The following is a 19,658-nucleotide window of genomic DNA, read 5'->3' on the forward strand; positions in this document are numbered from 1 at the left end:
TAAAAATATTGAGAAAGTAGGCTATGGATGGAAAGTAACCTCACCCCGGGGATAGTCACCAGCGCCACAATCAAGCAAGTGAGTGAGTGTGTCTGTTAGCGCCTTTTTTTTCAAATGATATCGCAACTAGCGCCACTGATAACAGAAAATCTAACGTCACGCTCGCGCAGTGTAAACAAACCAACCAATACTGGCACACACCGCGGTGTCGTTCCGGCATAAATAGACGCGCACCACACAACAGATAACGCGCCCGCGCGCCCGATCTCTCCTCTGTGTGTGCCGGATTGCGGTGGAAAGTGCATTCATTGTTGTGCCAGAAGCGCGTGTTTGTGTCTCAGCAGCATGGGGAAAGATCGGTGCCTCAACATTACCACCCTGCAGGCGAAGGATATCCGATGGCCAACGTCACTGGGAGCGCACGGGTCCGATGCGATGGTATGTGTGCCGGAAAGCAGCTCAGCATTGTTCTCGTAGCAAAGCAACTAACACAAACAATCCGATCAAAGTAGCACACGGATCCGGACTATTCCTGCGTGTACGTGACGATCGCCACGGCCGAAGGAGTGACCGGGTACGGTATGACGTTTACGCTTGGCCGCGGTACGGATATAGTGCTGCTGGCCGTCCGTGCCATGAAGCGCTTGGTCGAGGGCCGTACGACGACCAGCATTTTCGAGCGCTTTGGCCAGTTTTGGCGTGAACTGACGAGCGATTCGCAGCTCCGTTGGGTAAGAGAAAAGCTGCTTGGTTGTCTCTGGTGACTCCACCACTCCACCACTACTACCACCACACATTTCCCTGTTTCTACAGATTGGACCGGAGAAAGGGGTCACGCATCTGGCGGTGGCCGCCATCATCAACGCCCTGTGGGATCTTTGGGGTCGGATAAGAAACGTCCCAGTGTGGCAGCTGCTCGCTGAGATGGAACCAGAGGTAAGTGGCCCGGTGATGATAGTAATAGAACAAAATGAATAGACCCCGACCGGACGTACAAACTAGTTTCGATTTATTATGTTTTTTCCACTTTTCCAATGAAACACGAAGGTTTTGGGATGGTTTTGGGGGGCTTGGGCCCCACACTGCGCACCTTCCATTAACATGTATGATACGTTTCGGTCCGGTCTTTCCGGTGGTCCGAACAATCCCTCATCATCAACGCGTGTTAACATCCGTTTTTGCTATACATACTTCATTTCTTGTGCGCTTCTTCCGCTTTCTGTCCTACTCGGTTTGAGCTCGGTTGATCGATCGGTTGATCGTTTACAACAAATAGAAACAAAAAAAACGAGTCCAAAAGAAAATTGCACGAAATCAAGTTTGAAATCAAGTGTACTGCAGAGCGCGGGATTAGTTGTTTTAGTTTGTGGTTTTTGCAAGAAAAAAACGTTTCATTACGCTTCAATATAGCACGAAAGCGGGCCAAATCCCGAACATCCCTTTACGCATGTTTGGGTGGTGCGTTGTGTAAGTTCGCTTAAATAATCTATGCTCTTCTCTTCGTTCATTAGTGTTTAGTTTTCGCGTTAGATTTAGATCGTTTGCGCAACTCTGCCGCATACCTTCGTAATTACGTTACATTTTTTTAAAAACAACACCTAGCAGAACGGAGTTGTATCTATTTATATATATTAGAGCTTGCAAACACAAAAGAAAACATATAATTTTGTATACCTTTCCGTCCGTGTGTTTGTCTCTGTGTATATAAATCTGTAATCATTAATCAACAAAACGTTCGTCTCCTTCTCCTTCCTTCCGTTACCGTTTTCCATTTTTCCCCGTCCTACACATAAGCTTAAGGACAGGCACAGAGCGCGTCGTCATCTTGTGCCATGCGTTCCTCTTTGCGCCAAAATTCAAGTACATATTGCAGTGTATGCCACCGTGCCACAGTGATTTTTTCTACCTTCTCAGCTGTTTCCGTAATTAAGCTCGTAGGAAGAAAAACGAAACCTTTCTCCCATTCTCTTGTCCCTTCGCTGAGATTAGCCTGTGTTCGTTTCCCTTTTCCTGGTGCAGATGATGCTTCACTTTAACTAACCTACCCCTTTTCTCCTTCATAACAAAGCGCCTTTCTTTATCTTTCTCTCTCTCTCTCTCCCTATTATCTTATCGCTATCGAAAAAAAACAAAAGCCCTCCGTGTGCCCTCGTTTTTCTTCCAGTTTTCCTTTCCAGCTGTATTGTATTGCGTTGTAAGTAGTTGTGTTTTGTTGTGGTTTTTGCTAAATTTGGACATTTTTATTTTCAAAAATAACAATCCAAACAGTAGTAATGTTATCTGTTGCGACACGCTGCTGCTGTTCGCACACGCTATAATAAGTATTATCAAGAAACTTCGTAAGTGTTAAAAGAAAAAAAAGGCTCTTCAACCAGCAGGTAAAACAGTATTTAGACGCACGGGAACGGGAAAGGGCAATAAATGATATAATAAATGGCAAAAAGAAAACGTCGATCCTTTAACATTAGACGCTTAGGCGCGAGCGGCTTTCTCGTGATCGTGATCGTGATCATGATGATGTTGATGCTGTTATGAGTGAGTTTGCTTCAAATCCGTACGCGCATTTTGTTGCTTTGTGTGTGTGTTTGTGTGTGTGTTAGTGATGGTTAATATCTCTTCACTTGACAATCCGCGGCCCATGGGCTCCCTGGGACGGACTCGCTCTCCCTCCTTTTTACTCATCATCTTCCTCATATTCATCGCGACGACGAATGGCTGCCCCGGAACGACGTCCACTGCCACCGCCCGGAGCACGGTTGGTGCTGCCAGCTCTTGCCGCCGCCGCAATCAGCTCCTCGTCTTCTTCCTCCTCTTCTCCGTCCTCCTCTCCTTCCCCATCGTCGTAGTCTTCCGGATCGGTTTCGCCGTCATGCTCCGCTCTGCTGCCCGCGTGACGGCCAGCCGGACCACCGTTGTTGTTGTTGTTGTTGAGCGCCAGCTGATGGCTCATGGATGAGTTGTTCTTGTTCGAGGGCTTCAGACAGGCGGGTCCGGCCAGTGAGCGCGGGAACCGCTGCAGGTATCGCTCGAGCCGCAGGAACTTGATCGACACGAGCCGATTGTCGAACCACCAGCCATTGATTTCGTCATGCACGATGCCGGCATCCTTCGCCGAGGCACACCGGACGTACACGCAGCAGCTGCTGCGGTCCAGCTGGATGTCGTAGATCTTGCACCGGCCGCCCACCTTCTCCAGGATCGCGTCCTGTACGATCGTTTTCAGGTTCGGGTCGTTCACCTCATACTTGTCGAACATCTGGCGGATCTTGAGGCAGGGTGTCGGAGGGTCGTGTATCTTGTTGCTATTGTCAAACGCCGGGCTTTGCCATTTCTTAGCCGTTGAGCTGCCGGCGGAACCGCCCCCGAGCCGGGACACCCCGCCAGCTGACGCTCCTCCGCCTCTTCCTATAGCCATCCCACTGCTGGCCAACGGGGCAGTGTCGATCCAGCGCATCACCCGAAAGTCTTCGCCTGCGATCGACGCTACCTCGAAGGCGATGCGGCTTTCGTGCTGCTCCAGAAAGTCGAGCGCTTCGTTCCACGCCCAGGCAAGCTTGCGCCGGTTGGTCATGCCCAGTAGCCGGTCCCTCAGGTGGTTAATCACTACGCCAGCCTGCTGCACACCGCCGTCCGTCGCATCCTTGTTGGCCGCCGCATCGGAAGCATTGGCCGCCGCCTGGCTAACGGCATGGATAATCTCACTAATCAGCCGGTTGACCTGATCGCGACGCTTCTGCTTCACGTACAGTACGAACTTGATGAAGTAGTTCAGTGCGAGCGTGACGATCGTGACCAGCGCCAGTCCGCCCACGATCACGAAGAACTTTTGGAACTTGTTGTAAATCATGCAGGTGAAGGGCAGCTTCGGCTTCAGGATGGTAAAGTGGTTCGAGCGGGTGGCACGCCGCTCCAGCACACCGTCGTACGTGATCGGTTCACCGTTCGCGTCGCAGTGATTGATGTGCCACTGCGGGTTCCGATCGATCAGATACTCCATCGCGTGCAGGTGTCGCGTAAGCTGCGGTATCAGCACGGACGGGGAGTGTTCTTTTGCGTGCTTGAGCACCTCGCCGGCAGACATCAGGCCGGACACGGGCGGTGCGTCACCTTCCCGGCGACAGTGGTGCTGCTCAACGCGTGCCTTCAGTTCGGTTCCGATCAGTTTCAACAGCTCCAGGGCCGGCTCGACATCTGCCGCATGAACGCACCCAGTGGCGGCCAGCCCGTGCAAATCACCGTCGCACAACTCGTACCGCGTGTTGATCGAACTCAGCGTGCTGGCCAGATCGGTGCTGATGGTCATGTACATGAACGCGACCGAGCAGAGAAACACTACCAGCAGGCACAGCAGGGCGCAGGGGATGAACGTTTGCTTGAAGCCGTAGTGTTCGTCGAGCCGGGTGATGAAATTGCCCAGCTTCACGCGGAACGGGATGCTGGGTGGTTCCGGGGACGGTTGTGCGTGCGTCACGATGTCGTTCTCGTTGAACTCGTTCGTCCCCGACAGCCGGCTGTACCGCTGGCGGATGTGATTGCCTGCGATAATCGTACCCGCGTTTCCGAGCGGTGATGGCGACGAACCTCCTCCCAACGCTCCTCCCTTACTGTTCAGCAGGTGAGGATGGCTAGAGCGCATGGGATGGTGAAGCAATCCTCCCGCACCACCGCCACCACCGATCGACGACGGTTGCTGATGATGGTTCGTCCGCAACGAGTGCAGATGGCTGCTGGAAGAGGCGGCGGCGGCGGCAGTGGCACTGTATCGGGAAGCGGATGGCATGTTGTTGGCACCCATGCTCCGACGTCCAATTATGCCCCCGATGGCACTGTTGTAATTCTCCTGCGAAACCGTTTCCCCGCGCAACTGCATCAGTCGCTTCGTGTACTCGCTGACGTACGGCGAATCACCCGTACTGGCACCGTTCGATCCGTTCGAATCGTTCAGCGTGGGGCTGCCCCCGCTGCTGCTATTATTGTCCCCGCCGACGCCACCGATATTGCTGTACATGCTGCTGTTGGCCGACGGTGGTGTAATGTTGCCCCCCGACAGTGCCGACTTGCGGAACAGCGAACTGTGCGAAGTAGACGTCGACGATAGGCTGCCTAAAATTGGGAAGAGCAAAGCGTCACATATTACTATTGGGCTTTTGCCACCGATTTACCATTCTCCTTACCAAAGCTTCGTAATGAAGCAGTTCCCCCTCCGCCTCCACCACCACCTCCTATTCCGGCGCGTACCGGAGGCAAGTAGTCCTCCTCCTCACTGTCGTGCACGATGAGCGGTGAGATGTAGATTGAGCTGGTGCCTGGTGGCGACGAAGGCTTACTGCTACTACGATGATGATTATTCGACCCGGCACCATTAGCGGTGGCATAACTGTTGCTGCTTACACTGAGCGGTGCAGTTGTTACTGGCGACGATGCCGACGATGATGATGAGGGTGATGATATGCTTATTGGGACGCGCGTCATACTCGACCGGGCCGGGTTCGTGGACGGTGGTGGCGGTGGCATCGAGCCACTTGCCCCTCCTCCTCCCGCCGGACCCGCCACGGTGGCTCGCTGACTACGCGTCGTGCTACTGCCGCTGTTGTACGCTTTCCGCTGCGCCGCGGCGGTCATCGTTTTGCGTCCATCGTTCGTGTCCGACTCCTCGCCGGAGCTGTAGCGGGCCGCTTTCGATGACTCCCGGCGCAGCTTCTGCTTCTCCGAGTCGATATGGTGGCGCAGCTTTTTGATCAGTATTTTGCGCGTGGTCGTCGTGACCGGAAGGTTCGGAAAGCCGTACTGCACCAGCCGGAGCCGCAGCTCGTCGTCGGCGAGCTGGTCCAGATTGTCCATGCCGCCGTTGCGTTGCAGGAGGGTGCGTTCCTTCACACTCTGTCACAGGTCGGCAGTGGGTGGGTGGGTGTTGATTTTTCAGCACCAAAATTCGCGGGACGCTGCTGCAGCCCGCACCACAGCACCTAGCTCACAAACACACGCGCGTAGCGATGCTTACTTTTCGAGGCTGCCTTGTTCAGTACCCTTTGGCACCTAGTACAAGACAAACTGATGCGAACGCTACAGACGAAAATGCGGATAAAACACGTAAAAAGGGACGAATCTTTTGATAAAACTTGTTGCTTACGGGAAAAATCCTATCCGCGTATGTAGTTGAACAAAAAATATCTTGGCCAAGGTGTCAATTTGACAGCTGTCAGTGCGTGTTGGGACTTTTGACCGTAACAGTTGGCATCCCATAGTGCGAGCATTAGTCGGGTGCGTTCGCCCATAGTTGAACGGTTTGCGGACGATGTGCATTTGTTGGCTACAATTGGTATTTTCTATAATTTTCCTTCATCTCGGCTTTACAGGAACTTGTTTCAACGATTGACTTTCGTTACATCGAGGATGTGATCACTCCCGAGGAGGCGATAGCATTGCTGCGTGAAACAAAGCCAACACGAAGCGAGCGCATCCAGTATCTTCTGGCAAATGGTTATCCGGCCTACACAACTCAAATAGGTAAATGAATAATGGGGAACTCTTGGGCAAGGAAATGGTTCAAATGTAAATCCCATCGCAAAACCAATTTCACAGGATGGCTCGGATACAGCGACGAAACGATACGCGCGCTCTGCAGAAAGTATCTAGCCGCAGGATTCAAGGCATTCAAGATGAAAGTGGGACAAGATTTGCAAAATGATATTAAGCGATGCCAACTTGTGCGGGAGGAAATCGGATGGGACAATCAGTTTGTGAGTAGAAGCTGCTGGAAAAAAAATTGAAATTTCTCATATTGTTACCATTTCCCTTTGTAGATGATTGATGCAAATCAAACCTGGAATGTCCAAACAGCCATTGAGTGGGTTATCAGCTTGAAGGACTTTAAACCCCTGTGGATCGAGGAGCCAACGTCTCCAGACGATGTGTTGGGTCATGCGAAAATTGCAGCAGCATTGAGGTCAGTATCTCCGCAGGTTAAATGGAATTGAAATGCTCTTCATTCTCCTCTTCTACATGCTCACAGAGAACATTCCATCGGGGTAGCAACTGGAGAGATGTGCTGCAACCGTGTCATGTTCAAGCAGTTCATGCAAGCCAATGCTCTCGAGTTTTGCCAGATAGACTCAGCACGCATTGGAGGAGTAAACGAAATACTGTCCGTCTATTTGATAGCAAAAAAACTCAATGGTAGGAAGTTATTTGTAAAAATTACAATCACCTCACCATCCTTAACCAATAGTTTGTTGTTTTAGTGAAAGTATGCCCACATGCCGGTGGTGTTGGACTATGCGAGATGGTGCAGCATTTGCAAATGTGGGACTTTTGCTCCGTTTCGTGCACGATGGAGGGACGCATGGTTGAGTTCGTGGACCAGCAGCACGATCAATTTGTATTTCCGGCAACTATCAACGAGCAAGCATGCTACGTTGCTCCAAGGGCGCCGGGATACTCGACCGAGCTGAAGCAGGAAGCAATTTTGCAATTTGAGTATCCTCACGGCACCGACTGGAAGCGCATGTTTGATGAAGGGATATTTACGCGTGAAAACTATTGAATTTGATAAACGTTCAGAAGAGAAAGCAGCACAATAATTTGCAGCACAATAATCAGAGGTATAGGTTCCCTCAACTGTCAGTTTGAAATTCGAACGGAAAATAAACAGTGCGAAAGGGCGTAAAACTTTTGTAAAGCTTTGTGATCAAAGAGAATTTTTAAAAACATTTGTTGTGTTCCGCGAACGTCAACACCAGATTTACCCGCCAAAAAGGGTATTTGTTATTGAACGCGTACGGGGCTGTGTGTTGAGGCATTTTGCTCTTAAATTGGCTAATTTGTGAAGTTTTAATTGTGATTTACGAAATACATCGGCTTCATAATGCCTTTCAAGCGATCTCCGATGCGCTATGCTCACATCATGGGCTACACAAGCGTCACATATCAAGATGATGGAAAGTAAGAGCCCATGTTGTTCCCACCTTACACAGGACGATCGTAGCGACCGGTGATTTTTAATAAAATAATAATCTTTTGTCTGCTTACAGCTGCATTATCAGTGTAGGATACGATGGAGATTTCCGCATCTGGAACGGTATTGGGGATGACGATCCGCCGACCGTTTGTGTGGGTGAGCACGTATGGGCCGCGCTGCAGTACGGCGATCGGGTGCTAGTTGCGACGGACCTGAACACGGTCCAGGCATACAAATATCCCTCGCTGGACAAGGATGGAATCGAGTTTCGTTTTACTGCCTTTGTGACCTGCATGGCAAAGAACAAACGGGTAAGTTCGGTGAGTGTGCTTTGCTGCGAGGTTAGAAATTACCTTATGTCGTGTGTATTGCAGTTCATTGCCGCTGGTTCTGAGGATGCCACGATTAAGGTCCTGTCCGTGGACGATGGCGAGCAGTTTGAGCTGGAAAACCTGGAAGGGCCCGTTCTAAGCATGGACACCAGCAAACAGGATTTACTGGCGGCGAGCATCGGCGATGGAAAACTGCACATCTGGGATATGAAAACGAAGGAGCTGAAGAAAACAATACAGGACCTGCCAAAGGTGAAAAGCTTCGAGGCCGTTGTGCACTTCTGTAAGTGAACAGTTGCATGGTTTGTGTGTTTGTGAGGTATAAACAAAACAGCTTTTACATTCCACAGCATCACCCACATTCGAGCCCAAAAAGGGTAACCTACTCGCCTATCCGAATGGGAAGGAGGTAATCTTGCTGAACACCACCAGCTGGGACGTGGTGAAGAAATTCGTCAATCCGAAGCTGTCCACTACACTGACTGTGTGTCGGTTTTCTCCGATGGGCGATTATCTTGCGGCGGGCAGCGAAAGTGGAGACATTTGCATTTGGGATTGCGAAACCGGCAAGCTAGTCGAGGGTGATAAGCCGTACGACGCGAACCCAATCACGAAGCTCGTCTGGAATCCGAAGAATAATGGAGAGCTGGCGCTATCGGATGGCAATGGGCAGGTTGGCACGGTTACGGACATTTTCGTCGAGGGCGGCGAGGATGATGCCGAAGGTGCGGATATTGTGGCGATGGCCGAGAAGGAGGACGATGATGAGGATGACGATGCGTTCGATGATCTGTTCAACGCGCGTAAGTAGAAGCTAACGAAGAAGAGGTGATATAAGGAAGCAGATGATAAGAACGTGTTTTTTGCATTGTTGTAGATCTTAAGCCGGACGAAAGGGATAGCGAAAATGATGCATCGGGTGACGACGAGGCGAATGAGAACTGTATCGAGCTGGAAAAGTTGAAATCGCAAGTGATGGGCCCAACGCAGAAATCGGATGGCGCAATGTCCGATGCCGGGTTCGATGACGACGATCGTGGTACGGTGCGCAGCGAGCGCTTGGCGGTGGCAAAGTCCTACCCCCAGCAGCACCCTTTTCAGCCCAGCTCAACACCGAATTCGTTGGAGCATTGCTATCTGGTGTACAATCATGTCGGAATCGTGCGGAGACATGCGACCGATAAGGAGAACTCGATCGAGGTGGAGTTTCATGACTCGCAGCAACACCACGGCATTCATTTGAACAATTTCCTCAATCACACGATGGCAGGGCTGAGCGAAACCGTGCTGGCCATGGCTTGCCCCAACGAGGACGGTAACCCGAGCAAGATTGTGTGCATCAATCAGGCCGCATTTGGCAAGCGCGAGTGGACGTATACGATGCCGGGTTGTGAGGAGATCATTGCCGTGACGGCATCGGATAAGATCGTCGTCGTTGCCACGGACAGTCGGTTGCTGCGCGTGTACACGGCGCGTGGCACTCAGCGGGAGGTGATAGCGGTGGCGGGACCTATCGTTGCACTTGCCGCGTACGGGGATCACTTTTTGGTGGCGTATCACAGTGCGCCGGCCAACGAGGATCAGCACATCAGTTTGATGATCGTGACGTGCGTCAACTTTAAGCTGCGCTGTCGGGAAGTGCGCGTACCACTGACGGCCGGGTCGGAGATGCAGTGGGTTGGTTATTCGGATCGAGGATCGCCCGCGGTGTACGATACGGCGGGCATGTTGAACATTTATCACGCCACATCCAACCTTTGGCTGCCGATTTATAATGCAGAATATTTGGTAGGTTGAATTGTGATGTCGTACGCAAAACCCACTGATCTATTCGTAACTGTGTTGGATCCTGTTTTAGCAAACAAAAGGTGCATCAGACCATCTGTTCATCATCAAGGTTTCGGAATCGACCCAGCACGTGCAGCTGGTGTTGTGCCGTGGGTCAAAGTATCCGCTAACCACCCCGAAACCCATCCCGATGGAAGTGAAGTTTGCCCTTCCAATGTGTGATCTGGAGAGTGAAAAGGAATGTCTTGAAGATGATTTGGTGCGTTCGCTTTACCTCAAAGTGAACGATGCTGATAAGTTAATGAAGGAGACGGCTGTCAAACTGTTTGCGGTAAGTAGGTCTACTTAGGGTGACAAAAAGACAGACTCGAATTCAACATTCGTATTTTGCCACATAGCTTGCCTGTAAAAATGAATGTGAACAGCGTGCGAAGGAGCTGGTGGAAACGATCGCCTCGAGTCATTTAATTCCGCTGGTGATTAAGTATGCGAGCAAGATTCGACGGTATCATCTGGCGGACAGTTTGGCACCATTGCTACCGACGTTCCAGGAACAGGTGAGAGTTTAAGCGTAAATTTAATTTAAACATGAAAAGTAAAAACAAAATCATGAAAGTAATTCGTTTGGCGGTTTGTTTGGTTGGATGTAATGCAATAAGTTGTGCGCAATCCGTCTGCGAAAGTAAAACTTGCGTACAAGCGTATATGTGAAGTGCGTACAAGCAAGCGTGTGAGTGGTTGCGTGTTGAAATAGCGCGTGTGTGTGGGGAGAGCGTAAGCCTTCGATAGCTCAGTTGGTAGAGCGGTGGACTGTAGAAGCGCGAGATGTGGCGAAAGAGTAATCCATAGGTCACTGGTTCAAATCCGGTTCGAAGGAGAGCTGAAAACTTTTTTGCAACTGTGGAGCAAAATAAACATCTCCATCGGCTGGTTTGCTTTTCTTTAAGATTCTTTTTGAATTTTTTTTTTAATGCTGGAACATAGAAAAAAGGGAAGGCTAAATTTCGATAACCTAGATCATTAGAAAAGACACATTAGCCTCACCGAATGCACTTAATCGTTTTCCGTTTGGTCTCTCTTCACACACGAGCAGGAAGTGCAGGAGGAAAAACTGGAGCAGGAAAGCGTCCGAGAGAATGCGGCCATCGTGAACGAACTGCAGCACATCAATCTTGAGGCGATCACGAAGAAAGATACCACACCGAAAATAGTAAGTAGAGCACCCTCCTCCGACCCTCCTCCATCCCCCTCTCAGCTATTCTCCTTCACCGTGGGGTCAAAATGTGTCCACTGATGGCGTTTTGCCAGCTGGTGTGCTTTTGTTCACTGTGCATCCTTGACGCTCGTAGAGATATTTCATGCTTACGGTCCTTACCACCTCCTCCTCCGCCAATCTTCCCGTACGTACGCATGGCAAAACCCATTCACTCCTTCCTTCGCATCACAGAAACCGCTTCCAGTTGGCACGAAAAAGCCCACCAATCCATTCCGTAAATCGACGGCCGCTGCAACCGACGGCATATCGTCACCCGCATCGTCCTCGGGCCATACCGGTGCCAACAGCAGTAATCCGCTGGAGCATTTGACCGGCAAAGCGATTGGATTTTCGGCCTCTCGCAGCAGCAGCAGCCCGAGCGTTGGCAGCAAACCGACATCGTCGTCGGTCGACGCAACGGGAGGACAGGACGAAAATCGGCCACAGAACAGTGGCGGCGGCACCTCAACACCCGGCATGAAGTTTCTCCCTTGGTTCGAGCTCAATCGAGACGACCTGCAGAGAAAGCATCCGGAGGCGGACGAACAGCAGCTTATCAAAATTGGCATGCGTGAGTTCAAGGTACAGCAGGCGAAAGGTGCATCGAGCGGTGCGGCATCATCCCCGGCGGACGGCGGATCGGCGAAGCGGAAGCTGGACGCGAGTGATGCACCAGAAACGGGTGTGTCGAAATTGGCAAAGTTTGGCTTCGTGAAGAGTGGTTAGTGTGAATGATATTGAAGGTGCCCTACGCAGCACACCCTTTGGATGATAAGGTTATTAGATTAGCGCCCACAAACTCTATATCACGTAAACAGGTGCCTGAACTGAAGTGAACAAACGATAGAATAATAATTTTAAACCATTACTTTGTAGTCGACTCTTGAAGCAGCTGCTGAAAGAACGTTCCACAATAATTGTCCGCAATCATCGTTATCGGCAAGGACATTACCAGGAGGACGGCGGCATGGCCCAACGGGAATCGATCGGGATGTAGAGAATAGATAAAATATGAAGCGCTTGGTGGTGCCGTAGTAGGTCCCAGCGCCATTAGGATGTGCATTGTTGTCACAAGGCCAGTCACGGGCACTCAATCATCCCACCAAGCCGATGTCGTGTGTGCGTGTGCGTCCGCGGAACGCGCCAAGTGAACATATGGAAAAAGGGATAGATTCCAGCACGTGACATCGGAGTTGACGCGCACGCTGCACTCGCGCTTATGTGTGTGTGCATTTCCTGGGGTTGAAACACTTTGCTGCTGTCGCCCCATGGCTCGGGAAATTGCTCGAGCGGAGAGATTTTTGCAGCCCATCATATGTCACGGAAGCGTCGTTTTGTGGCAAGCGTCAAAATCGATCATATCAATTATGAAGTGCCGACTCATCTCATTCCCGGGGTTTTCACCGCTCGCCCGACTGATTGGCAATCGACAGATCCATCGATTGTGCGTGCTGATTGGGCCTGATGGGAAAATGATTCATCACCGACGGTAACCGTTTCCGGGTTGGAAGTTTAGGAAGCAGAAGAAGCAAAAGCCCCCTTACGAAAGGATTCTGTTGAAAAGACCCCTTTTCGGCGCCGAGATTCGTTCCAGTCGCAAGGACAACACACAGGCGACACTGCAAGTTAATTGTAAATGCGTTTGGAATGGCATGTTCCGATGTGTTGTACTTTTGATTGAAATCGGTGTCCCGAAGTGGAAAAGAGTTCTTCCAAAAAGGGAAATGACAAAAATTGTTACCGATACGCTTGATTCATGCTATATGTTGTTGGCTTTTACATTTGCATTCATCAAACCCTTCCCCTGTGCGCGGAGGAAGCTCGGATCATTTCCCCGAACCAAACAAGATTGAGCTTAATTCCCTCAACATGAACGATTAACTGCATCGGAGAAGCAGCAGTAGCAAAAAAAAAGGTAACACCCCAAAGGCGCCTCTTTTATCTTCTGTTTGCACCACTTCAATTAATTGGTGGAACGGAAAAGCATACGAATGTTGGACATGGTTTGTGGTGTATGCTGCGCCACTACCTTCAATTAATCTACTTCCGCCGCGGACACAGCTCTGTATCCCCCGTTCTAGAGTGGATGATAATTTACATGTTGATTTTAGTGCTTTCGTTTGCCACAGCTCTCTTCAATTAATGATGCGTCCAGCTGGGACGTTCCCAAAGGAGGCGGTGAAAGTAATTAATGATTAACTTTTCTGTTTTTTTTTGGTCGAAATTCATGGACTGTGTGAGTTGATTAATTGCTTGCAGCGAAGGTGACATCTTTATCTTTTTTGGCCTTCAATTTTTAATTATTTTACTGTTAATAATAAGATCTTCTTTTTTAGTTTTTTTTTTTGTAGAGATTACTTGAAAATGTTCCAGGTTTTCCCCACCTTAGAAGATCTCTCAGCAACGTTCCGGAGACTAAGGAATGATGCGCTAGATTAGGGATGGATTTCTACTGTTTCCCAATCCAAGTAGGTGCATGTCTCAGCAGTGACAGTCATAGCCAGTGACAGGGACGGCGATAAAATTTTCGCACACTGAGCACTTTCCCATACCCAGCCGGACGACGGCTCGTGTGACCAACGTTCCTGTCATATTCCCGTGCGACCACCGGTGTAAACTGGATCATCATCAATCGGTTCTGAGCCAAATAATTGCAGCGCAATTGCAAGGGGTCCGTATCAAAAGCACACAATCCGCGCACGGAAAGAAGCAAAGCGAAAAGTGCATAATTTTCCGTCCTTGCTCCGTTCTTCCTCCCCTAGCATGTGCGCGCATCCTGTGTCCCTTCAATCTGTATGCGCCTTAACCTTCCGTTTCACACGTCGGTTGTAAACAGACAAAAAAAAAAATCGGGATCGATAAGCCACCAAGAATTTTTCCCACCGGAAAAATTTTCCTATGGGAACACGCGCTAACTGGGATTTTCTCGTGCGAACCAATCTCGCAGTCACTCGCTGTTTACGGAAATGTAAAGGAGAAGGTTTTTAATCGCGCAAAAAGGGGGTGAACGCTGTCTCTGTGTCCCGCAGTCCCGGAGGTGTGAGAGTGAGTTTAGTGTGATCGAAGAAATGGCTCACTTCCGTGTCGTTGTGTCGTGTTGTGTGTGTGTGCATACATTAGAACAAGTGAGAATGCGTGTAAAAGTCATCAAAGCAACCGTAGAAGCGCCAGCGTGCCTTCCCACCCCTTTTACACAATCTCACGCGTGAAGTGGTTTGAGCGTTTTTTTCGGGAAAAGTAAACACGAAAAGCGATAATTCGAGCCGTAAATGGGCGTGTGTGTGCGCGAGAGAGAATGATTACACCCGAGTTTATTGTGGTTGATCGCGTGTGTGAGAAAAAAAGGAAGGAATTCGGCTTGAGTGATCCAGTGACGCAGCAGAACAAGTGGTGGCGGCGGTGGCGTCGGGGCCGAACCACTTGGGGGGCGTGTAATCATCCGTCGGGGGATTGGGTGTGTGTGTGTTAATATCACTTTCATTCTTGCTTTATACACACACGCGTGGCTACCCCCTTCGCGTACGATATGGCGCCCCCAGAGCCACACGCAATCAGCGGGCGAGCCCTCGGAAAAGCGTGAGTGAGCGAGCGAGCGAGGGTTGTTGGAGTTTGGTGTGATTGTGTGTGGTTTGGTGAATTGTAAGTGAAGATCGCGCAAAGAACAACAAGTGCCTACTACGAAAAAGGGAAGTCGCCGCCACCGACGGATCGTTCACGTGGGATTCATTCGCCGTTCCCGGGTGAGTAGCCGTGGGAGAGTTCGATTCGGTGGGAATGTTCTTGCCCACTCCGACACACACCTACCTTCCCTCCATTTAAATGCTCTTCCTTCGCTTGTTTGTGGTGTTGGTTTTTTGTTGTTGTTATTGCTACGTTGCCTCTTCGTGTGGGAAATTAGAGAAAATTAGAGAACGCGTACAACAAGATACAGATGAGAGGGGATGGTTAAAGAGTGGCAGAAAGAGGAGGAGGAGACTCGTATTGTTGCATCGTTATCAGATATGGCGGTTCTAGACGGTGGGAAGCTCTTTGACACGGTGTAAAGTACGACCGGTGCGGTAAAAGCAACTATTTGTGGCATTTAAAATGATCCTAACGTCCGACGGTGGGAAGTGAGGTGGCCGGCCGCTTTGATATTTTGGGAAGGAAGGTGAATTTCCGCGAACCTGATCGGTGGAACGTTCCCAAATGGCAGGGCCAAAGAATGTTGGGCATTTAGATTGATTTGGACAAGTGGTGGTGGTGGGATGGGATTGCGTTGGAATTGGAAGGGCCAACAGGCAATATGGAAGTGGAATTTTCGGTAGAATGTTTGATTAATGTTGTGAAGAGAAAATCTCAAGGTTAGGCTTTAAGTTTCGACTGTGAGATGACATTCAAACAACAGGTCGAAAACGAGCCATTTAATCCAATATTAATGTAACGATAGGTCCTAAGCTCCCTGCTTAATCTAACGTCATAATAGTTTGCATAGTTTCCCGTCATGATGGATGAACCTTTTTTGCGTCACATTTTCCCATGCAATCAGGGGGAAAAACATCCGAACTAAAAATCCCTATCATCAGCCCAGTACAAGGCAGGTTGATGAGTCGATTAATTGCTCTTCCCACAAACTGTTGGCAACAAAGTTGTTCCCCTTACTGTTTTTTTTTGTTGCTTGCTTGCTTGCTTGCTGTTGCTTTTGGGTGCTATCGGTAATAACACACTGGTGCACTGTTTAATCGTTTGCAAATCATCATAAAAGTAGATATTTGATTATGCGTGAGAAGAGCAGGGGGGAGAGAGAAAAAGCAGTCGTAAGGGCCATTTAAATACTGTCCCTAAAAATTCGAAAGCGAAAAAAAAGCAAAGGGAGCGATGGAAGGTAACACGATGCACTCGCACACGATCCTGTCCAAAAACCCAAGGGGTGTGGAATGGTGAGCCATGCAATTTAATGTACGTTCCCCGTACGTGTTTGTCTCCCTAGCAGTCCCAATTCTCTTCCCCGATGAGGAGGGGTGCAGCACACAAAGTCCTTAGAGAAGTCGCATCAGAAGTCCGTCCAGTAGTTCCCCTCATGACGCTCGGGAACGTGCCGGATTTGTTCATGCCGTCCTCCCTCGAAAACCATGGGATAGTTGCGTTTTCCGTTCTCTCAATCCCACGATCCACCCAGCGACCGCGGTGTGACCGGGTTTCGTTGAATTCGGATTTTCCCGTGTGCCATCGTTCGTTCGTGCTCCCGGCGCCGGTCGATCGGCAGGCGTTATAAATCGGAAACTCAATTTTCTCATCGGCAAAACCCGTCATAAACCATGAAGAAGAGGTAGCGGCCGAAGAAGGAAGAGGAGAAGAGGGAAAAAGCGCATTTATTCTAATATCATTCAGAAGGAAAAGAGGGAAAAACAGAAGAATTTAGAGCTTGGTTCCCGTGTGTGAGTGCGTAGGAAGTGCTAAAGAACGCTCTCTTCCTCCTTCCTTCCCTTCGTTACTAAAACTGCTTGAAAGTGCGCTAATTATGCGCTTTATCATCTCGTCTATTATGTGTGTGTGGTTCTTTTGGTCACTTTCGATGCCTGGGAAAGTGTTTGTGCCAATGGAGACGGAATGCCGTCTCGCGTTTTATGCATCGCTGACTTTAGGGGAAGGGAACGCACTCCTAGACACAGCCCCCACACACGCACATCGTTTTTATGGGACTTGAGACGACTTCTGTGTATGTTTCTGTTTTTTGTTTTGCTCTTGCTGTCTGTCCCTGCTATCGTCGAAGTTCTGTGTTGTGTGGTTTGCGATTCGAATCGAAATTCCAAATGCTCTCCGTGTTTGTGTGTGACAGTGAGCTCTTTCCCTAAGGGTTCTTTTGCTCACTTCTTTTCTCCCCCTTTTGTAGTTGGCCCCTTCTTCTCGCCTTGTTGCCTTTCGGAAGTATCATCGTACTGGCGTGCGCGCTTTCGCTTTCCAGACACACCCGTAGGAAGATCGTCGTAGTCGTCGTCGCACGGGTTCTCTTCCCGCGAGACAGTTGGTTTTCAGTGATTCCCATGGCCATCGTGGCGTGTGACTGGGAAGCGATTTTTCTGATGACGCTTCTTGGTGCGAGAAATGTCTATGAGCCCGAGCACCACACACTCTCATGTGGGCTGTTGATGGGTGTTTATGGAGTGGTTGCTCTTAACCACAATTGCCCCCGTGCCTATCTGTCGGATGTGGTGGTCTCTTTGCGTTTGTTTCTTCAGTTGAGTACTCGTATGCTCGTAGCAAAGGACCCAGAGAGAAGCTTGTCTAGCAGAGAGGAGCATGGATGGATGGTAGATCTAATCAGTGTCGTCTATTGTCAGCTGGAATCGAATCATTCCATCACATGTGTGCACAGTAATTCAAATTTGGGAAGTTCTTCATTGTTTCAATAGCACTTCATTCCATTGATAAGACGCAGGAAGTCATCTTTACTGTAAAGTGAGTCTTGAAAAGTGAGGTAAGAGAATTAACTGATTTGGATCTTTAACTGATTTAGAATAGAATACAGATTCTATTCCTAACAAACCAGGAAGTTGTTTCGTGCAAAGATTTTAGTCAATCAATTAACGGCTTTGATTCATTGGAATTGAATTGTTATCCTTCAGTCTCTGATTCGCTTTCTCACTAACGAGGTTAAAAGACCAGGAACAAAACCCGCTAGTTACCGATTGTTCTGCGTCATTGAAAGATCATTAGCACGGTTCACTCCTATGTTATGTTGGCCGTTTTATCGAACGTTGCGATTGCGAAAATCATCCCTTTGAAACCCAACAATTCGTGCTTTGTGTGTTTCTGATGTCACAAGTTCGTGATGCCATCAACTCCATAAACGCACACACACAATAGGAAGCGCACAGAGAGAGGGTGGGTCTCAACAAGTTCCCAATTAACGTCCAGCTGTGGACCAATTTTGCCTTTTTCTTTTAAAATCACATTGAAATGCAGGACTATCGGCCGGGTTGATTTTGGTCAATTGTCTTTTACACTTTTTGTGCTTGACCATCTGCCCAGGGGGGTGGGATTGCGTGAACATAAAGATGTAACCCACTCCCACTGCAGGCTCTATCGCCTTCCTGGACCATACTGGACAGTACTTAACTGTTGTTGTTGTTGTTGTTGTTGTTGTTGCAAATCCTTCACCTGGTATCACAGCTACTGACCATAAGCTGACCAAGCCATCACATTTTAAAATCGCCAATGCATTCCCATTATTTGCCCTCCCTTTAAACTCACTCCCTCATTGGCGAACATTTGCACAAGGGCAGTAATGTTTTCTTTTATAACCGTGAACACATGAACCTTAGCAGTTATGATTATTTTCCATTAAACCATCCCGGTAATTTAAAATCATTAATACGCGAACCCTCGCGACACGGAAACTGACTGCAAATATCAAACATCGGGTTTCCCATAGATGTCAATTTGAACCAAAAAAGCAGCCGTTTTCCCGTGCCTGCCATTCAGATTAGTCACGCTCTTTTTATGGTGGTTCACACACACACACACACACACACTGGCGTTGATGATGAGAACAGGAGAGCCTACTTTGGTGTGGAGATGTGTTGAAGACTCGCGCGACATGTTGACATTCGCTTCTGCTCTCGAGCACATGTTGAAGATTCGCTACGGCATCATACCGCAGTGTAGGAAGAGTAGGCGCTGTCGGCAAAAAAAAAACGAAGTCAAGTGGCTCTACTGCGCTGGCCTGGCTGGCCCATCGTGTAGAGCCCGTGCAGGGGGGTGGGTGCTGTTCATTACTAAATGTAGTTTCGGTGTTGCTTTGCCGGCGTTGGGCGAGTAATTTTAAAATATTGCACGCCTATCACGCACAATAATGCCACTTTATCAATTTCACGGACACAGCATGGTTTAGGTGTGACCCTTCGGTGGTGGTTTAAATTTGATTCCCATGTGCACATTGTCAAATTGGATGACATGATGCTCTTTTTTTTTGCACAGAATGATTTTTGGGGCGTAAAATAGGAGGAACGAATTCTGAGAACACTTTCAATGCAAAAGCTTTTAAAGTACTGAAAATCATTACATTGCTTGGGAACTTGGGTATGCAATGTTGTCCCTCCACTGTTACAACTTTTCAAAGGTTTTGGGTGTTTTGAATTTATGATATTTCCTAATCTGCCACATGGCTTCATACCCACGACCACCACACAAGCCATAATAATGTTGGACCATTGGTCAGTCGGGTGTGCGGGGAAATTTGGGTTTCATTTGATTAGCTGTATCCGATTCCCTAACGGCTCTCTCTCTCCCTCTCTTGTGCCCGCGTTCCAAACCAATCAACATCCCATTCAAATGAGTTACGATT

The 19,658-nt window shown here is 49.2% G+C and overlaps 3 protein-coding genes and 1 non-coding gene across 4 annotated transcripts; 3 read left to right on the forward strand and 1 right to left on the reverse strand.

The window, feature by feature from the left end:
* The first annotated feature begins 133 nt into the window (after nt 1–133).
* LOC120952058 (mitochondrial enolase superfamily member 1-like) lies at nt 134–7,697 on the forward strand. Its single transcript, XM_040371162.2, has 8 exons — nt 134–438; nt 513–731; nt 814–936; nt 6,357–6,507; nt 6,583–6,740; nt 6,804–6,946; nt 7,013–7,176; nt 7,242–7,697. The coding sequence occupies exons 1-8, from the start codon at nt 346–348 to the stop codon at nt 7,541–7,543; spliced, it is 1,353 nt and encodes a 450-aa protein (XP_040227096.2). The 5' UTR covers nt 134–345; the 3' UTR covers nt 7,544–7,697.
* On the reverse strand, nt 993–6,324 carry LOC120952056 (uncharacterized). Its single transcript, XM_049607352.1, has 3 exons — nt 6,131–6,324; nt 5,175–6,063; nt 993–5,103 (listed from the first exon to the last, which is right to left on the reverse strand). The coding sequence occupies exons 2-3, from the start codon at nt 5,839–5,841 to the stop codon at nt 2,675–2,677; spliced, it is 3,096 nt and encodes a 1,031-aa protein (XP_049463309.1). The 5' UTR covers nt 5,842–6,063; nt 6,131–6,324; the 3' UTR covers nt 993–2,674.
* A 100-nt stretch (nt 7,698–7,797) lies between the features above and the next one.
* LOC120952057 (WD repeat and HMG-box DNA-binding protein 1) lies at nt 7,798–12,200 on the forward strand. The gene is made up of 9 exons (XM_040371161.2): nt 7,798–7,941; nt 8,031–8,268; nt 8,332–8,572; nt 8,640–9,092; nt 9,167–10,077; nt 10,148–10,408; nt 10,476–10,634; nt 11,171–11,287; nt 11,525–12,200. Exons 1-9 carry the CDS (start codon nt 7,865–7,867, stop codon nt 12,056–12,058), a joined length of 2,991 nt encoding a protein of 996 aa, XP_040227095.2. The 5' UTR covers nt 7,798–7,864; the 3' UTR covers nt 12,059–12,200.
* On the forward strand, nt 10,857–10,954 carry Trnay-gua (transfer RNA tyrosine (anticodon GUA)). The gene is made up of 2 exons: nt 10,857–10,893; nt 10,919–10,954. It is a non-coding gene; the product is annotated as a tRNA-Tyr (tRNA).
* Nucleotides 12,201–19,658: the final 7,458 nt, after the last annotated feature.

This window comes from Anopheles coluzzii, chromosome 2 (genome assembly GCF_943734685.1).
Source record: "Anopheles coluzzii chromosome 2, AcolN3, whole genome shotgun sequence".
Taxonomy (NCBI): domain Eukaryota; kingdom Metazoa; phylum Arthropoda; class Insecta; order Diptera; family Culicidae; genus Anopheles; species Anopheles coluzzii.